At 44.0% G+C, this 27,866-nt stretch overlaps 1 protein-coding gene across 1 annotated transcript in view; it reads right to left on the reverse strand.

The window, feature by feature from the left end:
* The window catches only part of PRKG2 (protein kinase cGMP-dependent 2), an 85,608-nt gene that overhangs the window by 24,411 nt on the left and 33,331 nt on the right, over nt 1–27,866 (reverse strand). The window contains exons 5-9 of the mRNA XM_063136209.1: nt 27,564–27,669; nt 24,395–24,458; nt 13,412–13,489; nt 9,333–9,427; nt 6,551–6,619 (exon numbers count right to left, since the gene is read on the reverse strand). Coding sequence (XP_062992279.1) covers nt 6,551–6,619; nt 9,333–9,427; nt 13,412–13,489; nt 24,395–24,458; nt 27,564–27,669 — 412 coding nt within the window. The remainder of the gene's footprint in view (nt 1–6,550; nt 6,620–9,332; nt 9,428–13,411; nt 13,490–24,394; nt 24,459–27,563; nt 27,670–27,866) is intronic.

Consider the following 27,866-nt stretch of genomic DNA (forward strand, 5'->3'; position numbering starts at 1 on the left):
TTGCAAATTTTATGACTGCCGTAGTAGCTGCCATCAAACCTAATAGTCTCTGAACTGTCCATGCCGAAACCTTTCGGCGGCTCTCGGTATCGATGGCTAACTGCTGTAAGGTATTCGCTCTGGTTGATGGTAAGTATGCCCTCCCGTCTCGAGAGGATAGGGTTACCCCTATAAAATCCAATTTCTGCTGTGGAGTCAAAATGGACTTTTCGTGGTTGACCCACAGCCCCAATGAGTCCAACAGGTTGAGGGTGGTTAATATGTCTAACTGGAGCGCCTCGCTGTTGTCCGCTACGAGGAGCCAATCGTCCAGGTATGGATAAACGTAAATGCCTTTCTGCCTTAGGTGGGCGCACACCACCGCCATGACCTTCGTGAAGACCCTCGGCGCCGTGGCCAAGCCGAACGGAAGAACGGTGAACTGGTACTGGGATGCACCGATCGAAAAGCGAAGGTAAGCCTGATGCGACTTCCTGATGGAAATGTGGAAGTACGCATCCTTCAGATCCACTACTGCGAACCAAACTCCTTTCTGTAGAAGTTGCAGAACTGAAGTAACCGTTGTCATACGGAACTTCCTCGGGGTGATGAACTTGTTCAATTGTCTTAAGTCCATGATCGGTCGAAGACCTCCGTCTTTCTTCGGGACCGTGAAGTAACGGGAGAAAAATCCCTGATTGAGTTCCTCTACCGGTACGGGAGAGATAGCTCCCTTCGATAGTAAGGTCTGTACCTCGAGCAACAGAGGAGGAGATGGAGCCGTTACTTTCACGCCGGAAAAAGGAGGAAGGGCATCGAGCTCGATGGCATAGCCCGAGTTGATGATAGTGAGCACCCAGGAGTCTGTTGTTATTGACTCCCATAGGTGGTAATGGGGTGCTAGGCGGTTCGCAAAAGGGAGTGGATCTGGAGCCGAAGAGTCAAACACGCTGCTTCTTGCTGAAGTCAGGTTGCCTCTTGTCCAGCTGGAATCGGCTTTGGTAAGGCCTCTTCCTCTGCAGCTGTTGTTGTTGCTGCCGAGGTTGAGGCTGGTATTGGGGCCGATGCTGTTGCTGTTGCATCGGAGGTCTCCATTTCCTCGAACGGTATTGAGGTTGCGAGGGAAAAGTAAACCCCATCTTTTTAGCAGTCGTCCGAGCTTTATAGATGGAGTCCAGCGTGTCATCGGTCTTGCTGTTAAATAGACCTTCTCCATCAAACGGCATATTTTCTATCCTGGCCTTAGTCTCGTTGGTTAGATTTGAGGATCTAAGCCAGGCATGCCTTCTTAACGATATGGCCCCCATCATCGATTTTGAATGGCAGTCCACCTGGTGTCGAGCGGTGGACAACTGCTGCCGTGCTATGCCCGTTGCTTCATTTTGAAGAACTCTTGCCACCTCTCTTTTATCCTCTGGGAGGTGGTCACACAGATTACCAATCTTCTCCCAAAGAAAAAGTTGATAACGGGCCATAGTTGCTTCATAGGCTGATGCTCTGATGCCCAAAGAGGATGACGAGTAGACTCTTCTGCCAGTAATGTCTAGCTTTCTTCCCTCTCTATCCATTGGAGCAGAATGTGCTTTCTGAGACTGGCCCTGTGCTGACTCAACTACTATTGAGTTCGGCTTAGGGTGCTGAACTAAAAATTGTGCACCCTCTTCCTGCACTTTATACAGCGTCTCTAGGCGTTTTGATGTTGCCTGCGTCGACGTCGGTGTCTTCCAAGTCAACTGCGCTGCCTGCTTTAGCGCGTGAGGGAGGGGAATTGCTATCCTCTGATTTGTGGTAGTCTGAAACACATCGTAGATGCGATCTACTACCGCTTCATTAGCCTCCTGAGTCTCTATCCCCAATGCTCTAGACATTCGCAAAATATGGTCCGAGAACCTAACCATGTCGTCTGATGGGGAGGAAGGGTCTTTATCTTGGACCTCATCCTCCGGTGACGGAAAAGAAGGAGCGGCCGACACACCCGATTCCGAGTCCGAAGGATAATGTTCCTCGGGTGACGATACGGTGACTAAATGTAAATCATCCGTCGATACCGCAGGAATCGGCACGGTCGACGCCGATGGTTGTTGTCGAGGCGTCGATACCGTTGATCTTTGAGGCGCCGGTGATGGAGGCAAAGGGAAGTGACACACCCTAGTTGTAGGCGGGGGAAGAGCATAGTAATCCTCCCGCGGATACTGCTGTTCCTGAAAATACCTTTGGGGGCGGTATCCCTGCCATTGGTATTCGTCATCCCTCGCCTGAGGTTCAGAGTAGCGAGAGGCTGCCTCCCAATCACGGCGTGGTGTTAGCCTTGGAGATGGCAACAATGGAAGTTCTCGCGGTCGAGGGGGCTGGTGAGAAGACGCTGCCGACATCGAATCCCTCAGTTCGCCTTCTGAAAGGCTAGGCGGACGAGTCGGTACCGCTGGTAACGAATGTGGCCTCGATACCGAGGGTGGTCTCGACATCGAAGCGGCAGATACCGAGGGCGGTTTCGATACTGAGGCAGTGGGAGCAGCGGGTGGAGTGGATTGACTCCTGACCAGCTCTACTGGGCGAGGCGACGCTAAGGAGGTTCTCTCCGCATCCCTCTTTCTCTTCTTTTTCTTCTTCTTCTCCGTCTCAGAAGAAGGAATCGGAGTTCTGGCTTTTTTAGAGTCCTTTTTAGCCTTTGAACTCGAGAAAGACCGACCAGGCGTGAGGGGTATCTCAGCCCTATGAGCTCTGGTCTGCACTTCAGTGCTTTGGTCTGATGATTTGACCGGTGCGGTCTTAGTAAGTGCCGTTTTGTGAGTTACGGACTTATGAGCCGCAGTCTTCTCCATTGCCGGGGCCTCAGCGGCCTTAAGAGCCTTTTCCCAAAGAACCGAACGGAGTCGGTCTGCTCGATGTTTTCTCGTCTGCTTTGTAAAAGCCATACAATGGTGGCAAGTCTCGACAACGTGTCCTTCACCTAAGCACAATATGCAAAGAGAGTGTCCGTCCGATGGAGGGAGCTTAGCCCCGCACTTCACGCACTTTCTAAACGGTGCTTTTAGTGCCATACAGGCCCCAAGCGACAAAGTCGCTGAGGAAAAATCTAAACTAACAAAAACTTTTTTTTATTATTTTATTTTATAGGATAGACAAAGGAGAAAAGAACGCCGAAGCGAGAAACGACGAGAAAGAAGAGAAAGAATTAGAGTAAAGAAGATATTTTAAGACACAAACGCTAAGAGGTTGGTTCTATGGTCTATGCACAATGGCGGACGACGAAGAACTGAGGTAAGGGCGGGAACCCCATGGACATGCGCGGTAGCGTGGGGGAGGGGTTCCCGCCAAAAACGTTCCACTCAGCTATAGTAGGTTCCGGTCTGGTCTCTGCGCAGGCGCAAAGCCCATATGTGTGATGCATAGAGACCACGAAGAAGAACCTCACACTTCAACAAAGCAACTGGTTCTCATCGTAATCATGAACATATCACAAAGTATCTGAAGAATATATTCAAAGTACAAAAGTGAAGTTAGAGATCATAGAATCATAGGCCTTAGCTAGTTTTATCCCGGGATTGTCCCGGGGTCATCCCTGTTCATGTAAATGACACACAGGGGATGCCAGGAGCAGACAGGGAAGACCCCGGGACGATTCTGGGATAAACCTTAGGTCTAGCTAAGGCCTCAGAAGAGTAGAGTTGGAAGGGGCCTATAAGGTCATCAAGTCCAACACCCTGCTCAATGCAGGAATCCAACTTAAAGCATAACTCAATAAAGCAAGTAATGTAAGAAGAGAGAGTTGGGATTGGCATTACAATTTAATGACCAGTTGTACTTAAGTCTCTATTGCAGACTTCCCCAACCTGGTGTCCTCCAGATGTTTTCAACTACAACACCCAGTATTCCTCACCACTGGCCATGCTGGCTGGGACTGATGAGGGTGGGGTTGATGGGGCTGATGAGAGCTGAAGTCAAAAATACCTGGACAGCATCAGGTGTGGGAAGGCTGTTCTATTGAACAGAACCATCCAACAACTAACCAAGGCCTTTTTTAAAAGGGTATGCTTTCTCTTCTTCCTGCTGTTATGAGAACTATTTCAGTGATTCTTCCACATTTTCCATAAACATTCTTTAACTGTCAGAACAGCCGGAGCATGCCATTTAGAGGCAATTAAAATCTTTGATGCTGTGAACAAGTTCCAAATGAGAGCTTCATGTTCTTTTCTTGCAGAATCATCCAGGTATCCCAATCGTATATTTAGGGGGTTGGATGTGGTATCATAATTAGTCATCATCTTAATCACATAAACTGCCTTTCCCCCCAGTCATTCGCAGCTTGGGCAGCTGGCTTCTCCGGTGTGACTGCGCTGTGCCTTTTTGCAGCAGCAGGTTAAAACAGAATCTGCTCCAGAGCACTAAGGGCATAACTAGCTGAAGTGATATCCAGGGGATCGTAACGGGATCATCTCTGTGCGTCCACATGACGCACAGGGGATCCCGGGAGCAGGGAGGGATGATCCCTCCCTTTCCCCGGGATATCACCCTACCCTTTTTTTGTATTTTTTCCACGGTCTTGGGATGATCTTGAGACCGCGGAAAGTGTGGCCTGCCATCGCGGTTTGTTCCAGCTCCTCGTGAGTAACCGTGAGGAGCCGGGAGCTGGGCACAGAGCTCTTCAGGAGCTCTGTGCCCATCAAGGGTGGGGTGGGGTGAGCAGGGAAACTATTTTTTTTAAAAAAAAACCACCCTCACGTTTTGCACATGAGCAGTCGTGCGCTCCGTCTCCTTTAAAAGAAAAAACCAAAATGGCGGCCGTGATGTCATGCGCCGCATGTAAACAAGGGCGACGATCCCACGATCATAAAACTGCGAGATCGTCGCCCTTTTACCCCTTCGTCTAGCCATGGCCTAAATGTGCAAGTAGGGCCTGCAAGCAACTGTTGCATTTTGGAGTGTCTCTTCTCCATTCCGCTCCATTCCTCCCCTCCAGTTTCCTTGAGTTGTTTTCTCTCAACCATCCATCCATCACCCCTAAATATGCTCAGTCCTCATTATTATTTTTTGGGTGTGTGTGTGTGTGTGTCCCTAAATGTTTTTTGAACTTCCACAAACCTCATGATCTCACCAAGTCTGCTTATACTTTGAGATCCTGCTAGGTTTATAAACGCCGAGCGAACAAACAGTGGAGAGTATTTACACTGCAAATATCCAAACGGATAAATAATAGAGGCTGACAAATGTCAAATGTTTTGAACTTACTCAGACTTAGTGAAAGTTACTTATTTAGGGCGTCATCCAGCCACGTAAGCACTTTTACATACCATTGATACATTCATTTCTCCTTTTGCAATCTTTTGGACTTTTTGTGCCCTTAGGGACCAATCCATGTTGGTTGGGGAATGCTGGGAGATGTAGGTCTTTTTTTCTGTCTAAACGTGCATAGGATTGCTCCCTTCTTCTTCTTTTTTTAAAATATACTGTTATATAATAATGAACAGGAAGCATATTTAGTAACAACTACAGTTTTGGGCAAGCTGCAAAAATGTTTGAGAATCTCTCGCTTAAGGTAGATTCACAGAATGGATATTTTTCTCCCCCCAGAGTCAATATTTTGCACTTATCTTGTAGAAATCTAGAAGATCTCATGGAGACACCGGCAATCTCATGGAGGAAAGGGACGATCTTGCTGGCAGTGGGCGATGGCGCAGAGGATCAGGTGATGGCGGTAGCGAGTACCCATATGCCCTCTGTCCTGAGCCCCGGTAAGTACAGCGCTCCCAGGCACTACATACTGGGAGTTGTAGGTTGTATGGGGGCCTAGGGCTTTGCATTAAAATGGCAAATCTGTCACAAAATGGCTGTCGTGATTCGATTATTCGAATCCAAGGCCTGAATTTGAACAGCCCTAATAGGAAAGGAGGTCTCAAAAGCACTGGCTTATCATGTCAAGGCACATTGGACCCTTCCCCCACAACTTCATTAGCTCCACAATGATCATCACCATGAGATGTCTGCAAAAAAGATGCCTCAGGGAACAAACCTACTGGGGTGACCATAAGCCTCTGAACTTGGAGGCTTACAACCATCCAATGCAGAGCGGTAGGGGCAGCAGAGGCAATCTTTGCCTTTATGCTCCTCCCACTCTGCATTTTGGCTGGACAGGCTTTTTTGCCTGTCTAGCTGGGATTCTGCAGAGCAGGAGGGAAGGAGGTTAGGAAGACCTGGGGAGACCTCCCCCCCCCCACTGGCCCACCCCCTTCTCTCCTCTCTGAGGTTGCTTTTGTGAGTTTGGAAAGGCAGGTAACACTTCCTATCCACACCAGCTGCGAGGGGGAGGGGAGCTCAGATTCCTGCTCCGAGGTCAGTGCGCTGTCTCTGACCTCGGATCCAGGAATCCGAACTCTGTCTAGGGGCCATAGGATTGCTCCTTCATAGTAGTAAATACGAATATATCATAAGCTTGCAGACTGTAAAATGATCCTTACCAGTTGGGCAGGGAAACAGAGGTTAGGAAAATGTAGAAGGGTTTTATTGTTGATATACAGCACGGATGCTTTGAAAAATTATAGGAAAGGCAGCAAAATATAAAGATACTACTTACTCTCTGTCAATAACAAGGCACTCCACATCATTTTCATCTGCAATTATATTAGCGGACCTCACATCATCACTGTAAACAGAAACAGATCAAAGAATTTCACTAGCAAAATTGCTTCGGCATCGATAATTAAGTAGTTACGTATCAAATGTCAACTTGTGGTTTCCTGCCAGTAAAACATTAACTACACTAATCACCTCTTCGCCCAATAAGAGTGCTTAAATACCACTGAAAACAATGAGATGTAGGCTGCAATCGGATACACTCTTACCTGGGAGCCTGTCATAGAGGGCGTAGTGGGACGTAATATCTGAGTAAACATAGCTCACAGGGGCTGCAGAACCTTTTCAGAGAAATTCTCAGGGGCTACATTCCAGTAGTGGACAACAAATTTTACCTTGAAACTCTTGCCGACAGTAACTAAGGCCTTAGCTAGACCTAAGGTTTATCCCGGGGTCATCCCTGTTCATGTAAATGACACACAGGATATCCCAGGAGCAGGCAGGGACAATCTCGGGATAAACCTTAGGTCTAGCTAAGGCCTAAGACTTAGGAGAAGCATTTCAAACCTTTTAGAATGGGGAAATAACTGCACAAACACTGGGAAAGCACCAAATGACTTCTGCAGAATCTTGGGGGGGGGGGGTTGAGATTGGCACCACACTATTTTATTTATTTATTTTTATCCCACCTTTTTTCCTCCAAGCAACCCAGGGTGGTGTACATGATCCTTCTCCTCTCCATTTTATCCTCACAACAACAACAACCCTGTGAGGTAGGTTGGGATGAAAGTCTGTGACAGACCCAAGGTCACCCAGTGAGCATCCATGGCTGAGTGGGGACTAGAACCCAGATCTCCCAATTTCCAGTCCAATAAACTCTACACCACACTGGGGCCTAATCCACACCAAGCAGGATATTGCACTATGAAAGCAGTATATAGAAGGCAGGAGCCACACTACTGCTTTATAGCAGTACTGAAGTGCACTGACAACTGTTGGGGCCCATTGACACATACCTTATACCGTTTTCATAGTACTATACCCTGCTTCGTGTGGTTCCTGCCTTTCATGGTGCTATATCCTGCTTGGTGTGGATTAGGCCTTGCTCTCTGTTTGTGTCAATTAAGCAATCAATTGGATATATAAACCTCTATGCATGCAACTTCTTTTTGAAAGTAACTTTGTAAATCTTTGCCATCAAGATTTTACAGCAGCAGAACTGGCCAAATTACCCAACACCAATATATCAGCTAAAAATCCAATGAAGTGGGGAGGGGGAAATAAACTTTTTGCATTTTCGTGAGTGTTTCCTTTGCTAAATTCCACTTCAAAATTTGGATCCCACCATGATCAATATCACTACTTTCTACTTCAGATGAAAATCTACACTTTACTCAGAACAGTATTAACACTGAACCACCAAGGGGCACTGAACCACCAGCGCCACCCCACTTGCACTACTTAGGGTGACCATATGAAAAGGAGGACCGGGCTCCTGTATCTCTAACAGTTGCATAGAAAAGGGAATTTCAGCAGAAGTCATTTGTTTATATGGAGAACCTGGTGAAATTCCCTCTTCATCACAACATTTAAAGCTGCAGGAGCTATACTAGAGCAACCAGATTTAAAAGAGGGTAGGGTACCTGCAGCTTTAACTGTTGTGATGAAGAAGAAATTTCACCAGGTTCCCCATATATACAAATGACACCTGTTGAAATTCCCTTTTCAGTACAACTGTTAAAGATACGGGAGCCCTGTTCTCCTTTTCATATGGTCACCCTAACACTACTGAGGTACCATTAGCATAAGCAATCTCTAGTGATATGTCAATAGCTTAAACTGAGATGATGAGTTTCCCCAGAAAACCCGTTGTATCAGCTTATGCTATTGGCCTACCGCTAGCTGTACATCAATATTGCAAGCAGAGTGGTTGTGCTGGATACTGCCCAAGGCTTTTATGGAGCCATCAACTTGGTTTATTTATTTATTTCATTTCTACTCTTGGAACAGAACCCATCACCCCAGCTTAAGCTATCAACATACCACTAGAGTTGCTTATGTACGGTACCTCAATAGTGTAAGTGGGGTAGGGTTGTTGGATACTGCCCTTTGTCTGAGAGCAAGTTAAACAATATTTCCCACACGGATCATACAGATTCAACACTTAATGGCAACATAAGAGGTGAAAAGCCTGGGGAGATGATAAAAGAGTGGGTCAGTGCTTTATTCATGGAAGTTCAGAGTGGGGGGCAGCTGACATGGTCTACTAGTGACCCTCCCATGTTTTCTCACTGGTTCGTCTGGCTTTTCTCTTAATGCAGAAACTCCATTAAGGTGAAAGAGATGAAGCTGCTGCCCAATGCTTTCTGATTGCTAGTGCTACGAGCCCTCCATCTGGAAGCACCTTTTGGGCACATCTACACCAAGCAGGATATTCCACTATGAAAGTAGTATATAAAAGGCAGGAGCCACACTACTGCCTTATAGTGGTATTGAAGTGCACTGACAACTGTTGGGGCCCATTGACACATGCCATATACCGCTTTCATACCGCTATATACTGCTTGGTGTGGCTCCTGCCTTTTACATACCGCTTTCATAGTGCAATATCCTGCTTGGTGTACATGAGCCCTTAGTCTTATTTCCCCAAGAACTGTGTCCACACCTTGTATTCCCAGTCGCTGTTCCGCTCCTGAACTCCTCAGCTATCCGACTTTTTTAAAAAAAAACACTTTGGGAAACAAACGTGAATGTTTGTGAATCAAAAGTAACTTTGAACTAACCTGATCAGGGCCTTTTCCCCAAAATAATCTCCTTTCTGCAACGTTTTAATCAGCTGGGGCTGTGCCTGTCCATCTGTGGTCTGGGTAACCTTAACCTAGGAAATGGGGAACCACAGGTCATTTGTCACATACAAATGCAATGAAACCTCGCTGTTTCCTTTGATCTATCACTCATATAATTCATCGCCATAGTTCATCAAAAGAAGCAATAAAGTAGTTTAAGCCACAGCCAGCAAACTGCAGATCTTTATCAGGTAGGATCGAAACAAAGCAAATATAATAGTATAACAAAACACAACGATACTTATGCTATTTCCTCCTACCTCTTGAAACCAGACCAGCATTCAAAAATATTGAAGTGCATTTTTTAAAAAATACTAAAAAAATACTCATTTTTAAAAAAATGGTCGCATATTCAGGAATTTACTAACTTTTCTTGGGGAAAAGCGCTCTTGCTCACATTTGCAATTGTGAAAAGGACACGTTTGCATGATTTGTGAACGGAAATGAAATTCTCATACAACCGCATTCATGCCTTGCTTATGGAGTTTCGGAAGCATCTGCTTGGCCATTCTGGGAAGGACGCTGGACCGGATGGACTTTGGGTCTGACCCAGCAGAGTTCTTCTACTGTTTCTTCTGTTTTAAAACTTGACTTGACTGCAGTAAGATTTGGGATTCCAACCCCCTCCTGCCCTGTGCTTGTTAAAATGTCTTGCAGAAGCCCAACTTATTTTCTCTGGGATGAGATTTGTCAGTTCCCAGATTCAGTAAATAAATTGCCTGAGCAGCACTGAGTAGCGGTGGCACACGTTTGCTTGCCTTCTGTAAGCAGACTGCATAAGTGTTTATTTATGGATCTTGCCAACTGGTAATGCACCATCTGTCTGTATTCCTGCATGATTGCTGATCGGTTTGTTCTCCATTCGTTAACACATAAATGTTTTCTTGATTAAAAGTCTCTTCACCCTCTGCATGAAAAGAGAGGAAATATTTCTCTCTGGCGTTAAAAATAATAATAACGAGGCTGCTTTGGGAGACAGTGGCTGAGATCCAGATAAGTTATTTTAGGCATGCTTAAAGGCCTGGGCACATCCAGTGGGATTATGACCTTTGACCTCTAAAAACTAGATTTACCTTCCATCACCATGCTATATCAAAAGCTACTTTTGAAACTTGAAAGTATTATCCTGCTGAATGCTTTACAACAACCTCCCCCAACCTGGTGTCCTCTAGATGTTTTGGAATACCACTACCCAAATTCCTGACCATTGGCCATGTTGGTTGGGGCTTCTGGGAGTTGTCCAAAACATCTGGGTTGGAGAATGCTGCACTGCAATGGTGTTGTGTGTCATATTTGGTTTTAGACATCCAGCATTTGTTAATTAAATTATTATTATTATTATTATTATTATTATTATTATTATTATTATTTGCATTTATATACCGCCCCATAGCCAAAGCTCTCTGGGTGGTTTACAAAAGTTTAAAACAGTAAACATTAAAAATATACAACGTTTAAAAACATTAAAAGCATAAAAACAACAGTATCCTTATAAAAACCGCTATTCTGGGGTTCTTTAAAAACAAACTCAGCTCATGTTGTTAAACACTGCCTTGGAGAAGAGAACGGTCTTAACCTGGTGCCAAAAAGATAACAATGTCAGCACCAGGCGAGCCTCGTCGGAGAGATCATTCCATAATTGGGGGGCCACCACTGAAAAGGCCTTCTCCCTTGTTGCCATCCTCTGAGCTTCCCTCGGGGTAGGCACCCAGAGGAGGACCTTAGATGCAGAGTGCAGTGAGTGGGTAGGTTCATGTCGGGAGAGGCGTTCCATCAGGTATTGCGGTCCCAAGCTGTGAAAGGCTTTATACATCAAAACCAGCACCTTGAATTGGGCTCGGAAACGTATAGGCACCCAATGCAAGTGGGCCAGAATCGGTCTTAAGTAGATACAAACACCTTAGATAAATTAAAATAAATAGTTGAAATGAGATAAATAAATAAATTTAAATAAATAGGGTTAGGGTTAGTAACCAAGGTCTGCTTGTATTTTAAACCCTGGGTTACTGCCTGTGAACCAGCTTGCTAGTTCACACACAATGTGATCATTCCCACTTGGTTCCTCCTGCCAGTTGGAGTGGCTATGTACTGTAAACTAGGGATGCTCCATTCTTGATTAGCTTTACATCCAAACCCAGAACTCTGGCTTGACTCACCCACAAGAAAGAGCGGTAACGCAGGATTTGTTTTATAAGTTACAACTCTGGCTTGTTGGAGACAACACAAGCCAGAGGACTTGGTTCAGACATGATGGTAACCAAGCCAAGGATAGACAAGCCTACTTGCTTAGCTCCTCCCACTAGCAAGAGGAGCCAAGCAGGAGTGATCAAGCCACATGAATTAGCATGTTGGATCATTCATGGTAACCTAGGGTTTTTTTAAAAAACAACAACAACAACACAACTTGGGTTACCATTGCAAGGATAATCAGCAGTGGTGGACAAGTCTTTCAGGAAACCTTCTCTCCCATAAGTGACTATCACTGCTGAATCTCTGTAAAAATTTCCATTGACTTCCAGAGTTTCTTGGAACACAACTGGAAACCAAGCTTTAGGTACTGAGCAACCTCACCTAAAGAGGCATTCAGACGTAATAGCCTGCTGGGTTCCCACCTGTTTATATTTCTCAGATTCAAATGACATTGAGCATTGTCATCATGGAATTGGAATTGCTTCTCCATGTATGGCACTGCTGGGTTGTTGTTTTATTGTCTCTATTGCTTGCTGCTATTATAAGGTTTTACTGATTATGCCCATGCACAGTGAAGTCAGAAACAGATGACATGGTACAAACAGGCCAGTAGTCAAGTTCCAGAGCAGACAGAGGGCATGTTCAGACAACACTCTAAACCATGGTTAGCCTGCTAACCCTTTTGTGGCAAATGGTTAGTGACCATGTTTAAAACATGGTTATGTAGCCACCGTGGTTAGGAATGGCTCACATGACATGCTAACCCATGGTTCACACAACATGCTAAGCCATAATGGGCCCGTTCAGAAGACACCTTAAACCATGGCTTTAACCATGGTAAATAAGGCTTTTTGTTTTATTCACCATGGTTAAAGCCATGGTTTAAGATGTCTTCTGAACACAGCCTGGCTTTCTGGCTTAACCACTGTGGTTAAAGCCATGGTTGAAGGTGTCTTCTGAACAGGGCTAATGTTTAGCTCAAAATGCTTAACTGCCATGGCTTAGTGTGTCGTTTGAACAAGGTCATCCTAGGGTCCAAAGAGCCAGAGCCAGGTGATATGCTTTATAATGGGCTGGTGGTTAGGTTCCAGAGCACATAAGGTAGAAAAAGGCTCAGTTTCTCTTCTCTCATAGAAGAGTTGCTTGGACTAGGGAGCCAAACCTAAAGCAATACTTATCATTTTTTTCCTTCTGGGCTGACTAGCTGCTGTTTCCTTTCCTGCCACCATCGAGGGAGGTGCTGTAGAGCAGCAAAGTTCAGGCCACCTGTCCGTCGCGCTGCAAGCTTTCCCAGCAGAGCAAAGAGTAAGATGCTTGAGTGCTGCAGCCAGATTCCTTAATTTGAACCTTCTGGCATTTAACAAAGATTTATGATTATTGCTTATTGTTGCTGTTATTGAAATATGTGTCATTTCTGGTTAGCCGTCTTGTGCATCAAGTCATTGGAAGGCCGAGTGAAAATGACTAATAGTAATTGTGGAGTTGACTAAATAGAACACAGAGCCAAGAAGAACTTGCTTCAGCCCATGATGGAGTGGGGGGCTTCTCCCCTTAGTGGCCACGTCTCTAGCAATCCATTCATGCGTAGGCTGGCAGCTTAGCAACTTAGAAGCTCAGCAGCTGATTAATTTCTAATGATTTCACATCTTGTTGTGGCTGTCATCATAGCACTGTACATATCGTTGATGTGGCAGATCAACAGTCTATTTTAGCTGTACAATCTACTTCACAGTGTCCCTGGCCCCCAATGTAACAAATAGAGAAAACACAGCTTCACATGCAATTCTTTTGGCAAATATAGTCATGCACCTTTCCTGGTATCTTACCTTCCCTTTGGATATAACAAAGAAGGTGTTCCCTTCCTCTCCCTCACGAATAACATAATCACCTTTGTCGTGGTATTCCTATGGAACAAAAAGAATGCAGATTATATAAGGATAAAGTAAGCTCTTTCAATGCTTTTCTGGATCCTAAAGTAAAACATCAGCGGTTTATAGCACATTGTCAAGTGTGTTGGCTTTAATATGGACAATTATTTAAATTCATACCGAATCCCCAGCCCTAGATAAAAGGTTATATTATTCAATTTGCTTGAAGACAAGTAGATTGCAGTGTGCGCCTCCAAGCAGGGGTAATCTCAGTGTTATGTAACTATTACCTTGCTTGCAGATTTTCTGCAACAGGACAGCAGAGAGCATTTGAAAAGGAAAAATAATGCAAATTCTAAAAAGCCAGGGCAGAAAAGGTTGAAGCTGCTGAAGGAACTGGAAGGACAGACAGCAAGAGCCAAGCATCCAGCCCCACTGCCTGCATTGTCTTTGTAGCAAGCTGCTGTTAAGTCTGCAGGCGACCATATTGCTACAGCCTAAAGGTGAGGGAAGTAAAACAGACAGGTGTAGTGCAGGTATGAAAAAGGTGATTTGGGGATGAATTATGTCAGGGTGATTACTATGGAAGTAAAAATATGTATTTGTTTGGGGTTGTACTTAAGTGTATAGATTTCAGCGTATAGATTCACCAGCTAGATCTGGGCAGGATCTACACTATTCATTACACCGTTGTTTAAGTGCATTGTTGCGTCCTCCCTTGCTACGTTACAAAATGCAACTTGAGCCCAGTCAACCGAAATACCTTTTCTTCTATCGTTTTACCCCGGCACACTCTTCTTTAGAACGTTCTTCATTATGCTCATACCGGCTCTGAAGTAAACCTCCTTCGTCCGGTGACTCTGAGCTAGACCTGCCGGGATAAGCCGGCAGGGAGGCGGGGCGACGCGTAGGGACTAGGGAAGCCCTGCAGCGTCTTAAAGGGGCCACGTGCACCCCGAAAGATAAGCGGTTTTTAAAAAAATTAAGCCTCTGTCCCCTCTTTCACCGCCCTCCCTCCCCCTCCCCCTCCCCCTCGTCTAGAAAAGTCCTCACTTGTCCTAATCAGGAAGCAAAGACCATGGTCACGAGACATGACTTTGAAAGACGGCTTTGAAAACAACGAAAGGTTGGAGCACATTGTTAGTTTTAAAACGATTTTAACAGAAAGTGGAACGGTTTTAAAAGTCAGAAGAAACGTAACAACAACAGCATCACGTGACTTCTGACGTCATCTCTGCCAACTTGTTACGTTTCATCTAGACAAGTGTAGACGGTCTCCTGGTGAAGCTAAAACAAGCCAAATGTTAACTAGGGCTGCCATCGGATTAAACAAATCTTAGTAGATTGATCAAATTGATTTTAGTCAATTACTTAACCAATTAATAGATTAAATCTGCATATCACAAACAAAAGTGTCAAAGAAGAAAAAAAGATGGTATATATACATGTCACAGTAGGCGCCATTTTGGAAGAAACATTTCCTTCCATTTTGTGATGGGAGCAGGGATCCCTCTTCTAAGACATAAAAACTGCAGATGGCAGACACTAAGTATGTAAATGACTGAGTAAAACAAATGTTAAAATGCATTTCAATCAAGCATGAATGCCCTTTTAGCCAATTGAAAGGATTTTTTTTATTTGATTAATTACCCAATTAATCAAGTAAAGGTTGCAGCCTTGCTATTTACATACAGGAGTTCAACAGAACTTTGCTTCTTACGGTCAATGGGTTGGTTCCATACAAGGCCAACATTCACCTGTCTCTCACACTGTTATTTATTATTTATTTATTTATTTATTTATATATATATATATAGCACCATCAGTGTACATGGTGCTGTACAGAGTAAAACAATAAAACAGCAAAACCCTGCCGCATAGGCTTACATTCTAATAAAATCATAATAAAACAATCAGAAGGGGAAGAGAATGCACCGGGATCTCGCCCTACACTTTAAGCTTGCTTTTTTCCGTGGTCTCGGGCTGAGCGTGTGTGCGGGCATCACGGTTTGTCCCAGTTCCTCGCAAGGAGCCAGAACCCGCGCAAGGGGCGCAGAGCTAGTCAGGAGCTCTGTGCCCATCGTGGGTGAGGTGAGGGTAGCAGGGATTTTTTTTTTTTAAAAAAACACTTTACCTTTTGCACATGAGTGCTCATGGACATCTTCTGTTTCTTTTAAAAAAAACAAAATGGCAGGCCCGACATCCTCTCCTTCCAAGGCTGTCATGTGCCATGTGTAAACGGAGGGGGGATCTCGTGATAAAAACATAGTGAGATCTTCACCCCTCGGTCCCACAATAACAGGTAGACTAAATATGGAACCAACCCAATAAGATCAAGGACAGAAGCTTCTTTTCTGCATGGTCATTGGTACATGTTTCCTTAACCAAAAGGTAACAATAACAAAGGTAACATGAATATTATCAGGCTCCAAATACACATACATATAGTGTATGTTTTTGAACTCTGAGGCCTTAGCTAGACCTAAGGATTATCCCAGGCAAACAGAGGGGTCGTCCCTGCCTGCTCCTGGGATCTCCTGTGTGTCATTTGGATGCACAGGGATGATCCCGGGACGATCCCGGGATATAGGCCTGGTCTAGCCATGGCCTATGTGTCATAGAGGACACCCTAGTCAGGAAGGTAGATAAGAATTCTATCGTCTTGCCTAGACAGGAACAGAACAGCAATGTGAAACTCCTGACCCCAACCAGATACAAGTAAGTCTAGTGCGACCTAACAGCTAAATTGTATAATGACACCTGCTACACAATGCAAATGACAGACCATAAAGAAATACTGAAGTTTTTGTACAGTATCAGTTACTGCTTCCCATTTACATAAGCAATGAAACAAGAGGATTATAAATGCAGGCCCTAAATTTCTTAACTTTCTACAGGCAGGCATATTTCGGTACCAGAAGCAGTTGCTAAAAAGTTTTTAAAAATTAGGTAGGTTTACTGGACTTCCAATACAGGGGATTTAAATAATATTTAAGCCAGGGATCAAAAGCTATTACATAAAGGCAGTAGATGTTATAAAGCAATTTCCGCCCCTGCCCCTATTATTTTAAAAAAGAATATATTTCTGAAAGTTATCCCTTTGTTCCTATGAGCCTGGAAAAAGGACGGAAGCTCTGTCACGGCATGTGTCTGGCGCAAATCATCCTTAACAAAAGTGTTCCAATTTTCCATCAGGGGGCACTTTTTTGTCTCATTTCAAGACTGGAGAATGGCTTAACCCATTGACTTATGGCCAAATGTGATTCTTTAGACTGCTATTTCCACAAATATAGTCAAAGAGTGGAATTTTCATGAGATTTGCTAAATATATAATTACCCTTATCATTCATGCAGTAACCTGCTGCTCTTTTAAGACACTACACTGTGAGGTCAATTTGATATAGCTACATTATTATTATTATTTACATTTATATACCGCCCCATAGCCAAAGCGCTCTGGGCGGTTTACAAAAGTTAAAAATAGTGAACATTAAAAACAAATACACAAAATTTAAAAGCATAAAAAGCATAAAATACAAACAAAAACAGTCAATATCCGTTGAAAGCAACTATTCTGGGGTTAGTTAAAAAACTCAGCATATGCTGTTAAATGCCTGGGAGAAGAGAAAAGCCTTAACCTGGCGCCGAAAAGATGACAATGTTGGCGCCAGGTGAGCCGCGGCGAGGAGATCATTCCATAATTGAGGGGCCATCACTGAAAAGGCCCTCTCCCTTGTTGCCATCCTCCGAGCTTCCCTCGGAGTAGGCACTCGGAGGAGGACCTTAGATGTTGAGCGCAGTGTATGGGTAGGTTCATGTCGGGAGAAGCATTCCGTCAGATATTGTGGTCCCGAGCCGTGTAAAGCTTTATAGGTTAAAACCAGCACCTTGAATTGGGCTCGGAAATGTACAGGCAGCCAATACAAGCGGGCCAGAGTTGGTCTTATATGCTCGAACCTTCTGGTTGCTGTTATCAATCTGTCCGCTGCATTTTGCACAAGCTGCAGCTTCCAAACCGTCTTCAAAGGCAGGCCCACGTAGAGCACATTGCAGTAATCTAACTTGGAGGTTACCAAATTATATTTTATAAATGACATATTTTATTCAGAAATGAAAAATCATATGAGGAAAATCCAGGCCTGACTATTGCACCAGCAGGGGAAAGGACTACCCAGAAGCTAGGGGAAGAGGTTACAGTTGTTAAAACCAAGGGGACAATCAATTAAATTTATGACTGCATTTTAAATCTCTGCAACACTGTTAGGTTTTATTCTGGTTGTACATTTATACGGCATTTTTAAGCTTTTATTTTCAGGGAGATATTATATGCATAATATCTCACAGGACCCAGAGCTCTGTGGTTCAACAGTCACATGTGCGTCCGAATGGCCTCCTTCCCTTTGTCATTTGCCACAGTTGTGCTGGTCCCTTTGCCTAAGGCGTGTTGTAGTTTGAAAGGAGTAGGGATGTCACGAGCGCCTGACTGAGTCCGGGAGTCTGACAGACTCCCTCGCTTCTGCCCCACCCCCACCGACCCAGTTGGGCACCCACAGCATGAGCGCAGATCTGCGCTTGAGTGCTTGCGAGGGCCTGGCAAGAATTGGGCAGTCGTCTGCACCTGCTGTCGAAATGGCACATTTCCATCCGCTGCGTCAATGGGGCCTTTACAGTGATGCAGCCGAGGGGACGTGTGCCATTCCTGGAGGCTCCATCGTTCACAAGATGGAGGCTCCAGAAATGGCACACTCCCTCCCCCACCCCATTGACGCAGCAGGCGGAAGTGTGCAATTTTGGCAGCGGGGGCGGACGGCTGCCGCGTGCTTGTCAGGCCAAGCCGAGCCTCAGAAGAAGCTCGTGCAGCTGATGATTGGGAGCGGACACAGGTGAGTTCGCCCACCCCTAGAAAGGAGGCTGGTGTTTATGGTTGGAAAAAATGATTTCCCAATTTTTTGGTCTTCAGTTCAACCATAACTCACAAGCCATCCGATATATCATGGTTTTTATGCTGTACTTGTGGTTTTAATATTTGTGAACCACCCAGAGAACTTCAGCTAGCTATTGGGCGGTATAGAAATGTAATAAATAATAATACAGAGATACATAATGGAAAAGAAATTCCACCCTCAACATCAATATTTTGGTTCCTGCTGAAGGACAGGCATAGGGAAGTTTCTGTTATATTATTAATCTAAAACGTGCTACAGGACTCTTTATTGTTAAGGAAATGACTTTATACTTGAATGAAGATGGAGTTGAGCAAAGAGAAAATATCTGAAAGTTACATTCCTACTACATTCTTGCTAGAGACTGCAATATCATAGGGAAAACATAATTCATAATCTCGCATTGAGGCTGTTAGACCTGCAGAAGCACCACAAACTCAACTCTGATCGGAAGGAGAAACAGGAGCCCTCAGATAAAGGCAATATCCTTTTCTCTGGAAGCGTGACACAAAACACAAAGGTCTGAATGGGAAGTCAAGTAATTCCCCCACCCCCAAAAATGCTTTTTTCTTGCTGAGAAACAATTAATAGGAGAGTGCAACTGTTTTCTTTTATCTATACTGGTATTTTGGCTTTCTTGTACTGTTGTAAAGTGCCTTGTTTGTCCAGTGAGGGAAAAGTGGGATATAAATACATTTTTTAAAATCTATATTTTAGCCTTCAAAATTTCAACTGCAAGGAGAAAAAACAGCCAAACATAGTTTTCCCTTTCTTTTCTCAGGCTCCTAATGTTAACTATGTAAAACTTAACAAAGTTTTGTTGAAACTACTCCTTCCATTTTGCGAAGTACTCAATTTATTAGGGTAGTCACTGTCTTCTCTCTGAAAAATCTCCTTGTATTAGCATTTCCCTCTCTCATCTTCTATACAAGGGGTGCCTAGCATGGCCAATGGTTGGGGATTATGGGAATTGTAGTCCAGAAACATCTGGGGGAACCATAGAGTCCCCATTCCTCTTCTATACCTTTAAAGTCCACATCAAGTTGTCTCCAGCAGTAATCCAACCCTGAATGTTTTCCCATGAGCCTTCACAAGATGGACATAAGAGAAATAGGATGGCAAAATGTGTGGGTAGGTAGTATGAGCAAGTTTTAGCTTTATCCCAAATGCATTTGTCTCGACAGGAAATGATGTGGTAATTATTCTGTCTTCAAAATGGTTCAGCAACTCACTACTATGAGAAGGTAACCTTTCAAAGTGTTTCTTTATAATCGCCACTTCAGCGGTTTCCTTACGCTGACAAACACATCCCTACCAAGAATCCATACTGTGTGTAGACGTCCTACGAACAGGTACAAAAGGGTAGAAGAAACCCTTTGCTAGCTGATTAACGGTAACAACCACTCATGTCCCACTCTTCTTTTAAGAATCTTGGGAACTATAGCTTGCTAAGGTGCAGAGGACTCTGTCTGAGGTCCCTCCTCACTGCCCCTTCACAGGGTACCCTGAGTAGAGGAAATTATCCAAATCAGATAATGTTGTAGTGTAGCTATGCCCTCACAACCTGCCCAAGGCCCCAGTCTCCCATCTAGGCACTAAAAGAGACCTGCTTAGCTTTGGTGTACAACATCATGTTCCTTCAGACTATTTTCTGGGGGCCCTTGGAAACAGTAGAGAAACTGAGGCTCACATGAAGTTAGAAGGGACCCTGAGTTGTGTGTAGGAATATAGGAAGTTGCCTTTTACTGTGTCAGCAGGTGTGCTTTAAGGTGGATTCTTGCACTGAGCAGGGGGCTGGACTGGATGGCCTTATAGGCCTCTTGCAACTCTGCTATTCTATGATCTTCCAATGCAGGATGGGAGGCGCAGCAGAGGCGTTCTTCACCTCCCCATCCTCTGCCTTGCTAGATGGGCTTTTTTGCCTAGGGTGACCATATGGAAAGGAGGACAGGGCTCCTGTATTTTTAACAGTTGCATTGAAAAGGGAATTTCAGCAGGTGTCATTTGTATATATGGGGAACCTGGTGAAATTTCTTCTTCATCACAACAGTTAAAGTTGCAGGTGCCCTGCCTGCTTTTAAATCTGGTCACTCTAGCATAGCTCCTGCACCTTTAATTGCTGTGATGAAAAGGAAATTTCACCAGGTTCTCCATATACACAAATGATACCTGCTGAAATTCCCTTTTCTATGCAACTGTTAAAGATACAGGAGCCCTGTCCTCCTTTTCATATGGTCACCCTATTTTTGCCTATCTACCTGAGGCTCATTGGAAAGGAAAGGAAGGAGGATGGTGAGGCCACAGGATAATTCATATCCTGGCCTTTCCAGTCACTGCCCCTCCCTGCTCACCGAAATGCTCCCTTGGCAAGGTCAGGTTCCTAACCTTAGAGAGGCAACCAGCACAGTTCTTTCCGCACCAGCTGCAAGGAGATTCCCACCTCTGAGGTTGGAACGCTGTCTCCAACCTTGGATCGGGGAATCTGAAATACCCTATGGCCCCTCAGATCTGGTTTAGGGGCAATAAGATTGCTCCCTAAAGGTCCCAGGTCCAAGCCCTGCCATATCCAGGTAGGGCTGGGGAACATTCCTGTGTGAAATTCTAGAGAACCTCTGCCAGTCCATGTGGACCAATGGTCTGTCTCAGTATAGCTTCCTGTGTTCCTGGTACCCCTAGAAATATTTCAGCCCCAACCAGCTGCCTGGGTTGTTGCTTGTGCAGTCAGGCCATTTCTTCTAACAATCCATGCACTGGACTACTGTTTCAATGCAGGCACACTATTGTTGTAGCTGTATAATTTGAAGACAGGCAGTAGATCTCTTTAGATTTCCCTGCCAAATGGAAGGAGTGTGTTGCAAAGGACTAGCTTGGAAGAAATTCAGGTCACTCACGCTAGGCATTAGCTTTGCTAGCAAAGAGAAAGTGAGTGAGAAAGAGAGAGAGAGAGAGAAGCAGATAGGAAAGATCAGATAGGAATCAACAAACGCTGGGCACAACCTCACACAGAAAACATTTCAATATATCTCAAATTGCATTTCCTTATTACCAAACTACGATGAAACAGTCTTGTGCAGAAATAAATCCCACTGAATTAGATGGTATATTTACTTCCAAGTAAATTGTGTTCAGGATAGGTGATGAAATAAGCTAAGTGAGTTCCTTTTCCATACCATTTGTTCTACTGGACCATAAAGTTATATGCTTACATAAGAATAATGTGCATAATAAACCAATTTGCCCAGAGCAATTCCAATCAGCTCTTCGCATAAACTGTCTCTACATTTAAACTGATAAATACATCAGTAAAAAAAACAAAAACAAAGGAAGAAAAAGAAGAAGAAGGAGAAGAAATACTGGTAATAATTTATGTTTCAAATAATTATTCCAATTCCAAGATATCATCATATTTTAAAAGTATTACTGAAGAAGGGTTGTGCAGAGAATTCTGACATTTATTTTTGAAAGCTATGCATGACTGTTTTTATCAGTCACTATCACTAATATATTCATTCCTGCTATTTTACAGATGTAGGAGTCGAGTTGGTTCCCTCAAGCTTCATGGCAAATATTTTTACAGATAAATGCCACAATTCGGAGAGCTATTTTAGGTGCTCCTAAGGGCTTGCACACAGAGTGGGTTTTTTTGGAACAGCAGAGCCCATCCCCAATATGTGATGTGATGTGGAATTCGACTGTTTGAGAAACATAAGCCATAAGAACATAAGAAGAGCCAGGCTGGATCAGGCCAAGGGTCCATCTAGTCCAGCATTCAGTGGCCAACCAGCTATCGACCAGGGACACACAAGCAGAACTTGAGTGCAACAGCACCCTCCTACCCATGTTCCCCAGCAACTGATGTACATAGGCATGCTGCCTCCGGTACTGAAGGTAAAATATAGGCATCAGGCCTAGTATCTATTAATAGCCTTCTCCTCCAGGAATCTGTTTAACTCCCTTTTAAATCCATCCAAATTGGTGGCCCTCACAGCGTAAGAGAGCTGCCCTGGTCTCCTCCCCTGGGAATGACCCATTTCTGGATGATTGTCACTTTTCTTTTCTTATAATTCAATGACTTCCTTTATAGATTCCCTACCTTGTCTGCTCTCTTTGCCATGTTCGAATAGTCCTAAACATAAAAAGATGGGGAGTGGAGCACCAGTTCCCTGTATGCAGATAGTTAGCACATCAATCTGGGGAAAAACCTTGGCTTTCCCATGGAGGGAACAATCCGAAGTCCTCTTGACAGCATCTAGCAGGGGGCAGACAGGGCTCCACGCTAGGAAAACATGCTCCCCGCTCCTTCCCCATCTCCCTCGTACCCAGCATGGAGAGACCTGTGCCGGCTACCTCTCCGCGCTCAGAAAATCAGAGCGTGGAGATGGGGGAAAGGGGCATTTCCAGGGGCAGGGAGTAGGAGACCGGGATGGCTGCCTTACGCGGCTTCCTATGGCTGCCTTAGCCTCCTTCCCTCCCTCTTCAGGTTGTGGTGAACAGCTCAATGAAAATGTCCACCCAGTGTGCGGATGCTGTAAAGAAGGCAAACTCCATGTTAGGCATTATCAGAAAAGGAATTGAGAATAAAACTGCGTATCATACTGCCTTTATACAAATTTATGTTGCAGCCACACTTAGAATATTGTGTAGTTCTGGTCACTACACCTAAAAAAAAAATGTTGTAGAGCTGGAAAAAGTGCAGAAAAGGGCAACTAAAATGATCAAAGGTCTGGGGTATCTCCCCTATGAGGGAAGGTTACAACATCTGGGATTGTATAGCAGAGAAAATAGGAGGCTAAGGGGAGTCATGATAGAGGTGTACAAAACTATGTATGGTGTGGAGAATGTGGATAGAGAGACATATGTCTCCCTCTCTCAAAATACTGGAACCTGGGGTCAACCCATGAAGCACATTGGTGGGAGATCCAGGACAAATAAAAGGAAGGACTTCTTCACACAGCGCATAGTTAAATTATGGAACTCACTACCACAAGATGCAGTGATGGCCACCAATTTGGATGGCTTTAAAAGGGGGTTGGATAAATTCCCAGAGGAGAAGGTTATCAATGGCTATTAGCCCTGATGGTTATGTGTTACCTCCAGTATTCAAGGCAGTAAGCCTGTGTGCACCAGTTGCTGGGGAACATGGGTGGGAGGGTGCAGTTGCACCATGTCCTGCTTTGTTGGTCCCTGGTCAACAGCTGGTTGGCCACTGTGTGAACAGTGTGCTGGACTAGATGGACACTCGGTCTGATCCAGCGCGGTTCTTCTTATGTTCTCTCTGAGGTGTCACTGCTGGACAAGCGAAATCGCCTTTCTACCAGAAATGCAGGTTGGGCTGGAGCACGGAGGAGAAGATCGCCTCTGTTCCGCTCCTGCTCTGCATAGGGTGCTAGTTAGCCTCTAAGCTCGGAGGCTGACAGAAGTCGTGATAGGATTGTGCCCTAACACACTAACTTTCCACAAGCGGGAGCCGCCTTATGCTTCTGCAGTAAAGTCATTTCTCTTAAACTTCAGCCACTTAGGTGCCTGGTTTGCCAGCTTTACGTGATGCAATTTATTTATTTAAAATTCTTTCTAAGTTACTTTTAGTGGTGGAAGCCTTGGTTATGTGTATGAATGTGTGTGTGTGGGGGGGGGGTGAGGAGCTGCCAAAAACTGAATGGTGCTAAAGCATACACTAAACAAATGGCAGCTAAATGATGCCGTTTAGCTAATCTTTCTAGGGAGCTTCAACATAGACAACATAATCACAGTAGATTGTGCTGTGAATTTGTTCTGCCGAATTTTACACTTACCTAAAGTGGATGCAAATCCAATATCTTTTATAAAGTGCCCCTGATTAATTAACATGCACTTGGGCTCTGAGATTAACCAGAACACATTGTAATGAGTAACTAACCTCTTAGTGAATAGCTAACTTAATATGGCTTTGTTCTACCATGATTCTGTAGAAGATTTATCACCGGAGAGAAGAAATCTCTTTAGAAGCCAAAGTACTTACCACTTCCAAGCAGTCTATGATCTTCGTCAGCTTATCTTCAGGTAAATTCTTCAGCAAAGACACACTTTTTAAAAATAAAATAAAACAGAAAACACATGCATTTTATTCAATTTGTATATAGCGCTTCAGCTTACTTTTTAAAAATAAACATTACGTTAGTTTTCACTTGTAGAACTGGATTCTTCAGATAATGTTTCTCACCCCGATCCTAAAGGATATTATGCCTGAGAAATCTCAGGTAAGAATGGTTCTTGATATTATGTCCAAGTAACCATGAAAGTGAGTGGATAGTGGTCAGGTATGGACCTGGTTTTGCCTGGATGCCCAGGTGTGGGACACACACACGCGCACACTGGGGAGAGGCAGCTAAGATCACTGTTTTGACAATGCCATTAGCAATGCCAAAGCAGAAATCTGTGCTGCTTCTGGGTTGCAAGGGAAGCAAAAAGGCTGCAGCAGCCTTCTCACTCTTCAATGACCCCCGACCTCATCACTGCTTTGGTGTCACTGCTTGAGCGCCCTAGACGCCCTCCCTGCTGATTATCTCCGATTTCCGAGAGAGATCATTGAGAGATCAGAGATCGGCAAGGGATGGGAAGTGCCACCACGGGGACAGATGCACGGGGTCTGGCAGGCTGTCAGAAATGGCTTGGTGAGCTGCACGGAGCTGACAGGCCACACATTTTTGCGCCCTGGTATAAAAGATTTAGTACTAGTACCGGAGAACCACTATAAGCTAAATGGTCTTCAAAAAAATGCTTCCCCACAAAAAATGTTTTGGCAAACTGTCCTCTATGGTGTGAGCAGTACCATAACAACATAATATTTTATGCTTAAGCTGCCTGTTTCTTTAAAGAAGGACTGTGACTAAACAGGTGTGTTTAAATGGGGAAGGGTAGGGCTACATGACAAAGATAAAAATATACCTGCAAGTTATCTTTTGTCAACAGGTGCAGACCTTTTATTCTCAAGGGCCACAGCTAGACCTAAGGTTTATCCTGGGATCATCCAGGGTTCGCCCCTGCCTGAGCACTGGATCCCCTGTGTGTCACCTAGATGAACAGGTTTGACCCCTGGATGATCCAGGGATAAACCTTAGGTCTAGCTATGGCCTCAGTATTTTAACAGTCTACAAATTAATTTTAACTTTGCTGTATTTTAAAATTTGTATTTTAAATTTGTATTTCCGCACTGCTGCTGAAATATGTATTTTACCGTTTGCTGTTGTTCCCCGCCTCGATCAGAATGGAGAGGCAGGTAAGAATTATTATTATTATTATTATTATTATTATTATTATTATTATTAATAATAATAATAATAATAATAATCCCGGTTGTGCTTTTATATTGTATTTTATATCATGTTTTTATACTGCTTGTTTTATACTTCGAATGGTTTTAATTTTTGTGAACTGCCCAGAGAGCTTTGGCTATTGGGCGGTATAGAAATGCAATAAATAAATAAATAAATAAACCTATACAACTGCTTTCAAGACGTAGGATGAAATCCAAAAGCATTCCTCTGCCAACAAAATGGAATCCACTGATGAAGTGTATTTTCACTTCTCCCTGCACTTCTCCCCAAAAAAATCCACTATGGAAGGCAAGGGGACCCTCCAGGGCAGACTGGGGAAAGTACAGTTGAGGGGGACAGGATAGTGAATGCAACTCCTGTTCCACAAACGGAAGTCTGCTCATCAATTTGTATGGAACCCATATTACTGTGCCATATTTACTACATATAGACCAGCAATTGAAGTCAATGATTGACCAAGGTTGACTTGCATTTACATCACCCATAATCAATGACTCATTAAGTGGGTAATTGCTAGATCTGGGCTCTCCAACATGGTGCCCAAGATACCTGACTCTCCTGATTTCTATTTTATTTCTTGGGAATTGTTTTAATATTTAAAAAAGACTTTCAACTGGGAAGCTGGCATGCTGATCTGCAGAGGGGACCCTTCCGGTGCCATCTTTATTAGAGTTCAAAAGAGTGGTTTTGCATTTTAGAGCTTTGACCCACCTCTGCATTATGCTTAGGTTCTTCAGCAAATTCCTCTTTTTATTTTAGCTTCTTTGCCTTCTAAGGCATGAGTGTTTTGTGACTTGCTATGCCTACCATGGCTGCCATTTTGTGCCACTTCCCCATAATCCATGGCAGCCATTTTGTGAGAGTGCTCATGACATCCTCTCAAAATTCCAGATGTGCCCACCAACCCAGAAAGGTCAGAAAGCCCTATGCTACAGCAACTGGTGGCATCCATTAAATAACTAAATAACACGTTCAAATCTTAATTCCTGGGGAAGATCATTTTTACTTGGCAACTTGTTCCAATGTTTCCTCAACTGGATCAATAATAATTTTGGCTGCTCATCATTAGTAATATGCAGTTAATGCACTTGCCTGGATGCCTTCTAAAGGCAATAACACTCTTTGTAGTGCTGTACTGAATCCTGCCTCCTATTTTAGGGAACCTTTTCTCTCGCTGTGAAAGAGGCATTGTTTTTTCTGCCTCTTTCGCAGGGAGGGGGAGAATTTCTGAGAATGTTCTCTTGGGGAGGGGGACAGCGTTTCCACATACATTTGTAAAATGTAGCCAGTTGCTGAGGGGGCTTCTTTCTATTTCTTTATTTTTTTAAAAAAAACAGCCCCACACACAGCAGTTGGAGAAGCCCAGCAGTTCTTCCTGAATGCCTATTGGAGACCATGTGACCTCACCCTCTCCAATAGGCATTCAGGAAGAACTCCTGCACTCCTACAAGTCCTGGGGGTGGTTTTTTAAAAAATAGAAAGAAGACCCCTCAAAATTGCCTATACTTAAAAAAAGGTATGTGGAAATCTTGTCCCCCTCCCCAAGGAGAAAATTCTCAGAAACTCTCACTTCTTCTGGCCTCTTTTTCCTGAGCTTTCATTCCTCCCCACCCTCGCTCACAGAATGCCAAAAATGGACCAATCAAAATTTATGGCACAGCACTAATCCTTCACCCAACTTGTGCTTTTTATATTGTATTTTGCATTTCGGTTTTTAAATTGTTGGTTGTTTTTATGCTCTTCATGGTTTTAATTTTTGTGAACCGCCCAGAAAGCTTCAGCTATTGGGCGGTATAAAAATGTAATAAATAAATAAATAAATAAATAAATGACTTAAGCATTCGCTAAATTTACCTTCTGAGGAAGTTTCTGTATTGATCATGTCTTGCTTGTGCTGTCCTCCTCATGATATTTTGGAAGACCTCTCTGTCTAATGCCCATGTTTTCACACTGGTGACAGCTTTAGGAAAAGAAAGAGGGGGGCAAAATTGAAAAGGCAGACACTTCTATAGCATACAAGACGCTGGCCATCAACACCAAATGTCCTGAAGGAATCACATTCACTGATGTTCTCCATGGAGCTGAGAATATGTTCACACTCACAGTGGTATTTTTGAATCACCTTTTTATAGCAGGAATTACCACTGAAGTGTCGCT

Source organism: Elgaria multicarinata, chromosome 10 (genome assembly GCF_023053635.1).
Source record: "Elgaria multicarinata webbii isolate HBS135686 ecotype San Diego chromosome 10, rElgMul1.1.pri, whole genome shotgun sequence".
NCBI classification, from domain to species: Eukaryota; Metazoa; Chordata; class Lepidosauria; order Squamata; family Anguidae; genus Elgaria; species Elgaria multicarinata.